Source organism: Mirounga angustirostris, unplaced genomic scaffold (assembly GCF_029215605.1).
Source record: "Mirounga angustirostris isolate CCGP_5_RB_7025 unplaced genomic scaffold, mMirAng1.0.hap1 SCAF_9, whole genome shotgun sequence".
In the NCBI taxonomy this organism is placed as follows: Eukaryota; Metazoa; Chordata; class Mammalia; order Carnivora; family Phocidae; genus Mirounga; species Mirounga angustirostris.
Genome location: NW_026991717.1, coordinates 48,451,359 through 48,460,001, shown reverse-complemented (window position 1 = coordinate 48,460,001; position 8,643 = coordinate 48,451,359). Strand labels below are relative to the sequence as shown.

The 8,643-nt window shown below is 33.9% G+C and overlaps 1 protein-coding gene across 16 annotated transcripts in view; it reads right to left on the bottom strand.

The window, feature by feature from the left end:
- Positions 1 to 8,643, bottom strand: part of ZNF280D (zinc finger protein 280D) — a 303,349-nt gene that overhangs the window by 42,593 nt on the left and 252,113 nt on the right. For all 16 annotated transcript variants that reach the window (XR_010405014.1, XM_054513529.2, XM_054513531.2 and 13 more), the window contains 3 exons: positions 6,835 to 6,897; positions 390 to 508; positions 203 to 239 (listed from right to left, as the gene is read on the bottom strand). Coding sequence is in view for 15 of the 16 variants with exons in the window: in XM_054513529.2 (XP_054369504.1) it covers positions 203 to 239; positions 390 to 508; positions 6,835 to 6,897 (219 nt within the window). In the remaining variant the exon portion in view is untranslated. The remainder of the gene's footprint in view (positions 1 to 202; positions 240 to 389; positions 509 to 6,834; positions 6,898 to 8,643) is intronic.

The window sequence follows — 8,643 nt, the reverse complement described above, 5'->3', positions numbered from 1 at the left end:
TCAGAACTTTGAACTTAGGAAATTCCAACTTGTCTTGCACCAGGTCACGAGCTCCAAAGAGCAGGAACCTATTTCAACAAGCAGCTTTAAAAAAAAAACAAAAAACTTTAATATTTTTCATTTCTTTTAATGATACATTTTAAAATGCAATACTGCTAAAATCCATCAAAGTAAAATGCACTGAAGTAAAAATTAAACTTACTCAGAAAGATGTTCAGAAGTTGGGATACAAACAGAAACTGAAATTAGAAGAAAAGTTTTATATTTAAAACAGCACATGAAATATGATGAGTGAGAATAACGATTTAGTAAAGAGCCCATATTGTGGCTGACCAAAAATACTGGAATAAATACCAAAAATCCAAAGTAATACAATGATATATACGTACCTTTCTCTATTACAACTTGACAAGTATGAGTTTCATGTTGACTTAAGTGTGTGGCCATATTATCTAAGCCAGAAACATCAGCTATGAAATCACAATTAAGGCACACTAGAGTAATGCCCCTATAAAAAAAAAAAGCAAATAGTATAAAAGAAAAGGTTTTCATCTTTTATAAAAATCCATACATAAGTTCAATGATTATTTTTCTATAATTTGTTTTTTATGTCATAACTGTCACTCCTGTTTTTGTTATAAAACTTGATATAACTGAAATGATTGTCTGGAAAATGGAATAGCCATATTCAAATTATGCTACCATTTATTTACAGAAAGTATTTTTGTTTTATAAACTTTTACTACTCATGCTAAAAACTAGGTGACAGGAGACCTACAGCCCAGCCTTGGCCTCACTAACAACTTGTGTTATTTTAACAAGTCACCATCTATCTGTGCCTCTGTTCATCTGCAAAGCAAGGATATAGTATTAATTCACTCAATATATGTTTACTGAGGCTGTCTTTATATACACTGTACTATTATAGCGCATTGTGATTATAATGATCACCAAAAAATATAGTCTGTGCTCTAACAGAGCTTATAATCTAGTGTTTTATTTAGGTGATGAAAAAATTAGAAGAGAAACGTTAAGGCTTTAAAAAGAGATGATGTTGTAGCTGCCATCAATTGTGTACCATGTGTTAAAGGTTTTCCATATATTTTTAGTTTAATTCTCACCAAAACTATCCAAGGTTGGCATTATTCTCATTTAACACTGAATTAACTAAAGTAGTTAATTCACTACAGATGTCCAAAGCTTGGTCCTTAGCATATGAGCACAGTGAACTGGTCCACTATCTGGGACCTAAATTACTTGTTCCTTAACAAAACTCCACTGAGGGCTGCAGTTCCTAAATGAAATCTGTAATGATTATAAATTTTAAAAAATGTTTGGAAACAATTCCCAAAGCTGTCAATACTTTTTGTTGAATTCAGGAATAGTTTTTATACTCACTGGATCAGACTGTGTAGCATTTGCTATTTGAAAATATTTAAACATAATTGGCATACAGGATGTAACACTGGCCTTCAGATTCTAATTTAAATTGTTTAAACTTTTGATTTTTTGTTGAAAGGTATTTAAAAATATTATTAGCCCTGCAAAAATATGGAAATATTCAGAGAACTTAGAAAACCACTCTATGTTTAACTTATTATATATTTACTAGATTAAGCACTTTGGATCTTATGAGTCAAGCATACAAAATGCTGTTTAAAAGAAAATCAAATATATTAAATGTATAAATGATGTTAAGGTATTTAAGGAACTTGAATTGTAAATGTGACTGTTTATTTTTTTTTTAAAGATTATTTATTTATTTATTTGAGAGAGAATGAGAGAGAGAGCACATGAGAGGGGGGAGGGTCAGAGGGAGAAGCAGACTCCCTGCCGAGCAGGGAGCCCGATGCGGGACTCGATCCAGGGACTCCAGGATCATGACCTGAGCCGAAGGCAGTTGTCCAACCAACTGAGCCACCCAGGCGCCCTAAATGTGACTGTTTAAAAAATTTATTCAACTTAAGTGAACTTTATCAAACATTAATTAAAAGTCCTCTTGAAAGTGATTACTAAAATGTACTAGATTTCTAAATGGAGTATTTTTAAGTTAAACTTAAAAGCTTAACTTTAATAACTAATTATATAGTCTTCTCTATTAATAAACTGCCCTTGCAGAAACCAAAAGTAGTCTCAATGGTAAGTAGTAGCTAAATTACTATTCCACTAGTCATAGTTACTTGCACCAGGGATGGAATGCCTAACTCATCATGCCTTCACTAAACAAGGATTTGTAAAACTGGGATTTATAATCAAATTTCTTGATCTGGGAAGTTGTGGGAGACTGGGACTAGTATATTCAAGTCACCAATAGAGAAAGCTTGTCTGCACTAAGGAAGGAAAATGGAACCCAGGTCCAGAGAAAATAATAAAGACAAGATCATCCTGCTTCAGCAGGTCAGACTAGAGAGAAGCCATGGTAGTAACTGATGGCTTTGTTTCCCTTATTTGTTCTGGTTGCACCTCTTCCTCCATGAGATTCTTTGAAATCCTCCTTATAAGTGATTTTTGCTTAGGTGAAAAAAAAATAGATCATGTAATGTGATCATTGTTACTGTCAACTTATTAACAAAGCATAAATGCGGTTTTGAAGTTCATCACATACTTTAAAATTTTAAGTTTTGCCAATATACAAAATACAAACAAGTAACATACTTTAGACTGACTTCTCCCCTGAAGTTCTAGTCTAACAGTGTGCTCTGTATCTACACCTAGACGTCACATTAGCACATCAAAACTGACCTTCATTAAACTAAAATCATGTACTTCTTCCCCAAATCAACTTCTCCTGACTGATCTTTCTTTCTTTTTTTTTTTTTTTTTTTTTAAGATTTTATTTATTTGACAGAGAGAGAGAGACAGCGAGAACAGGAACACAAGCAGGGGGAGTGGGAGAGGGAGAAGCAGGCCTCCCGCTGAGCATGGAGCCCAACGTGGGGCTCGATCCCAGGACCCTGGGATCATGACCTGAGCCGAAGACAGACGCTTAACAACTGAGCCACCCAGGCACCCCATGACTGATCTTTCTTATGATGTTTCCTCCAATAGTAAAGCTCAAACTACAGTTATCTGTCTCTTCCTTAAAATATTCAGTATGGCAAGATTATAATATTATTTATTGAGTACTTATACTGTGCCAGTCTAACAATTTTAGACATATCATTTTATCTAAATATTTTAACAACTTGGGGCAACTGGGTGGCTCAGCTGGTTGAGTGTCTAGCTCTTGGTTTTGGCTGGGTCATGATCTCATGGGTTGTGGGATGGAGCCCTGCGTGGGGTCTGTACTCAGTGGGGAGTCTGCCTGGGGATTTTCTCCCTCTGCCCCTCCCCCCATTCTTATTCTCTCTCTCAAATAGATAAATCTTTAATAAATAAACACATAAATATTTTAATGACCTAAAAAGGTAGTTGCTATAATTTATCACCTTTTTATAAAGTTTGCTTAGTAAGGGGCACCTGGGTGGCTCAGTTGGTTAAGCGGCTGCCTTCAGCTCAGGTCATGATCCTGGGGTCCTGGGATTGAGCCCTGCATCAGGCTCCATGCTCAGCAGAGAGCCTGCTTCTCCCTCTCCCTCTGCCTGCCTCTCTGCCTACTTGTGCTCTCTGTCTGTCAAATAAATAAAATCTTTAAAAACAAAGTTTGCTTAGTAAACTACCAAAAACACAGAGCTGATAAAGGTCAGGACTAGATTTGAAACTGAGCATTTCGATTCCAGACAGAGCCCATATTCTTAAACATGATGTAATACTGCCTCATCATTTTAACTTAGGCCCTACTGAATTGTTCATAACTACCACAATAGTCCTAATCTATAGGATTCATGCATCTATAACTTACCTTACTATTGAACCTTCATTCAGTATCACTTGATTCTATATAAAATATCAAAGGTTCTCTAATGCTCTCCAAATTAAGTCCAAACTCCTTAACCTTATTTTCAACACTTTCACAATTTAGCTCTAAGCTTAAAACTACTGCTCCAGACTTCAATCTTATTACTATTATCTAAACTTCATGCTCCATCCATTTACTACTAGCCATTCCCTCTGTATGCCTTGTACTTTTTCATTTCTGCACCTTTATTCACGCTATTTCTTTTAACTCAAATGCCTCTGTGCATCTTTTATCAGTATAAACAATGCTCATTCTTTAAAGCCAAGTATATCTAACACCTATGCAGATCATTCCAAGTTATCACCCTCCCCTTTGGAAAAAAGACCCTATTGAGCTTACTAAAGGTCCTCCTTGCTTTATTATAGTTTTATACATTCACCCCTTATCTCCCACCCAATAAACTATACATTCCCTGATGGTTGATTCCAAGACCTATTCATCACTGTCGTCTTCATAAGACCTGCTATATTATGTACCTGACAGATGTATAATAAATAACCAAAGAATGAATATTCCATTCAGACAAAAGAGTAATCACAAAAATTATTGTTCTATAATCGTAAGTATGCTATGTCCATTCACAGAAATTGACCAGTTTTTTATTTCAGACCTATTCCAGTTGAAAGAAAAGTATTCCAGATCTTTAAAATCATATAGTTCATTTAAAAAAACACACACATAACTGAGACTGACAACAGTAAGGTAAAAATCAAACCAAAATCTCATCTTTTGAAAAAAAACCCTTTTTTATTCCTATAAAAATTTTCAGTAAAGGCAACATCTAATCTAATCTTAATCCATTTCCTTGAATTCAGTAAATGTTTTAGAATTTATACTACTATATTTTTAAAACTAAATCAAAATTTTCTCTCCCTGTGAGCTACTGATCCCTATGAGCTATAGCATAGGTGGGACCTACTGTTCATATAAATAATTTTCAACATATACATTAACTTATTCAACAATATTTACTGAGTGCCTACCATGTGTCAGGCACTAGTCAATGCCTGGCAGAGACAAAAATCCAAACTACACATATTCTAGCGAGAGGACACAGAAAATTTTAAAAAGGACACAGTATGTTAGATGATGAAAGATAATCTGGATAAAAATGTAGAATAAAAAGGAGATAGGAAGTGCTGGGGTGAAGCACAGGGGAGAAGATACAAGGTAAAATCAAGTGGTCAAGGAAAGGCTCACTCTGATCAGAGTAGCAGCCCAAAGTAGATAAAGGAATACATACAGAAATCTGGGGAACAAGACTAGTCACAGGGACTAATAAGTACAAAGGCCCTGAAACATAGTATCATCCCTTGTTCCACCTTTTCCACTAACTCAAAGCACCAAAACAAGTACTGGCTAACCTTATCTCTATATATTAGCTGAGGACAGCAAAGACACTGATTATTTCAAGTAGCAATGGCAATGTGAACAAAATAAAGAACAACAGAGTCCAAAAAATTCCGAAGAATATTAAGAAAAAATGGTGCTCAGTTGATTCTGAGTTAAGCATGTGGTACAACCAAAGTTAATTATCAATGTCTTTAGAAATATTCATCAATAGTTCTTTCTGCACAGTAAACAGTAAGCAAGTTGTATACTTCTCTTTGATAAAGGAAAAATAAGAATTACTAAGCTACCTAACAATTTCAAGAATTCCAGTGGTTTGAGAAATGTACTTCAAAACTAAAAAAAGTGTTAGTCATTTTACTAGGTATCTTAGATATCTTTTTAATATTCAAATATCGTTGGAGGCCTTATTTTTGTTCTCACTTTACAATATAAATGCATAAAGATATCATCTTGGTACACTTGTCACCACTGAAACACATTTAGCAAGAGAATATAGGCTAATCATACCTCTAGTCTAAGGATATAATGAATAGAACTCTCTAACATCCAGCAGCAATCATTTAGATTGGTCTTCCTAACATCAGGTTTTTAAAAAATTAGAACAAACCACAATTAGATACCACTCCATACCCATTAGGATGGCTGTGATCAAAAATAGATAGGGGCGCTTGGGTGGCTCAGTCAGTTAAGCATCTGCCTTCGGCTCAGGTCATGATCCCAGGGTCCTGGGATTGAGCCCCGCATCAGGCTCCCTGCTCAGTGAGGAGTCCGCGTCTCTCTCTCTCCCTCTGTACCCAACCCCACTCTTGCTATCTCTCTCTCTCAAATCAATAAATAAAATCTTAAAAAAAAAACCAGATAATAACAAGTGTTGGCAAAGATGTAAAGAAACTGAAACCCTCACACACTGTTTGTCGGAATGTAGTGGAGGTACTTTGTAAAACAGTTTGGCAGGTCTTCAAAGGCTCAACATAGAGTTACCATATAACTCAGAAATTCTAATCCTTACACACGTACAAAAGAGAAATGAAAAGACAAGTCCAGACAAAAACTTGTATACAAATGCTTATAGCAGCAATATTCATAATGGCTTCAAAATTAAAATAACCTTAACAGATAAACAAACTATGGTAGATCTATACAATGGGATATTATTCAGCAATAAAAAATGAAGTACTGACATGCTACAACATGGACGAATCTTGAAAATACACTAAGTGGAAGAAGCCAGTCACAAAGGATCACATATTGCATCATTCTGTTTATACGAAATGTCCACAATACATAAATCTATACAAACAAAAATTAGATTAGTGGTTGTTTAGGGATGGGAGGAGTTGGGAGGAAATGGGGATGACCGTTAATGGGTACAAGAGTTTCTTTTTGGAGTGATGACAATGTACTAAAATTAACTGTGGTGACGGCTGCACAATTCTGTAAATACACCAAAAACTATGAACTGTACAATTTAAAGGAATGAATTAAATGGTATATGAACTATATCTCAATAAAGATGTCATATATACACAATTTAAGTTAAATAATTTTTCAATATAAAGATTTTAAAAAGATCAGCTAGTTACCTGAGATCTTCTGAATGCTTCTTAAAAATACAAAACCTTTTACTTGGACGGTTACTATGAAAGCTGGAGAGACAAAACAGATATTATTAATTTTATTATACAGTAAGTCTTATTAATTTATAGCTTTATTATCAAGTTTGTACTTAAAGTTTCTAGTTTTACATAAAAGATCATGATATAAATAATAAAATAATGCTTGCCATCCCTGTTTAATTCAATGTTTTATTCTAAATTCCACTTTATCCTTTTATTTTCTAATGACACATATTTCTCTAAGTATATTCTTATAAGATCAGTACCTTACCATTACATAAAAAAAGGAAATACTTAAAATTCTTTTTAAAAAGTAAAGTACCTCAAACTAGTTTTTTTCCTCTGTTAAGGAACAGTTGAAGACAAATTCTTGCAAATAACATGAATCATTATCAATCATCATTTTTTAAAAATCATTTTCCAATTTTAACATGCCTATATCAGGGGAGGGGGAGTAAAATCCAAATGATCTGTGAAGTAAATAGTACTTCAGCTAATTGCCACTGTTTACCATTTGTAAAATCAAACATTTAAAGAGTTCTTTGCAATTACTAGTAGAAGTTCTATAAAAAACAAACTAAAGCAGAACTCTTGAGCTAAAATAATGCTCCCCCTAAACACAAAACAGAGAACCTCTAACCAAATTTTGTAGCCAATGATAATAGCTTTCATTTACCCTTTTAAATCTGGTAAAGAAAGCTTTCCTGTATTAGAAACCCAGGATTAGCTTTAGCACAGTACTATTCAAAGTGGAGTCATAGACTAGTAACATCAGCATCGCCTAGGAGCTTATTTAGAAATGCAAATTCTTGTGCGCCCCCCCCCCCAACAAACCTAACTGAATTAATCTCTGGCAGTGGGGCCTACCAGAACCTGTTTTAACAAGTTTTTCCAGTAATTCTTATGCAAGCTAAAGATTGAGCAGCGGTAGCCCTAGTTTGCACTGAAAGACTCAAAGTAGCCAACACACCAGGTCAATGGTAACTCTCAGATACAAGGTAACCATCATCAGTACAGCATGTACTGTATGGGAAAAGAAACACTGTGACTTGCTATAATCCCCAGAAAATGTCCTCAGAAGACTTCTAAGTCATTTCTTCAATTTGGGGATAACTACTATTAAATATAAGACATTTATATGAATATCTTATAAATATAAGACAACATCACAAAAATATAAAGTAGGTTTTTTTTTTTAAGAAGAGAACATTGGGAGTTAGGAAACACTGAAATTATATGCAAAAATTTGTGCACATAACTGTTTCTTCAGAAGAATAAATCCAAGATTTTATCTGATGCTCAAAGAATGTGAACCAAAATAAGTTATTTTTTAAATGAGATTTAAAAGTTACTTTTAAAAGTTATTTTTTCTTTTTCCTCAGACAATTTTGGTTTGAGAAGAGAAAAAAAATTACATTTTAGGGTCTTTGATGGCTTCCATTCTGTCTACAACTTGTAACTTATTAAAATGTTGGTAATTTTAAAATTCTAGTTGTCCGAATCCAGTTTTAATTTAGAGTTTCCAATCTACAAAAAAAACTTATAGTGCCTCTTTATTTGTATGTTACACAAATTCCATCCTTTATTATTCTTGTATTATAGTCTATAGCTCACAAATAAGGAAAAAAATTCTCCTTTTTCCTATTAGATCTGCATAAAGTTAATAACAATATAGAAATAAATCTAAGAGAAGAGAAAAAAGGTTACGATTTTAAAAACAACATAGTAAAAACATATGTTAAAGTCTAGGTTTTAAAAATTCACCACCTGGTTATA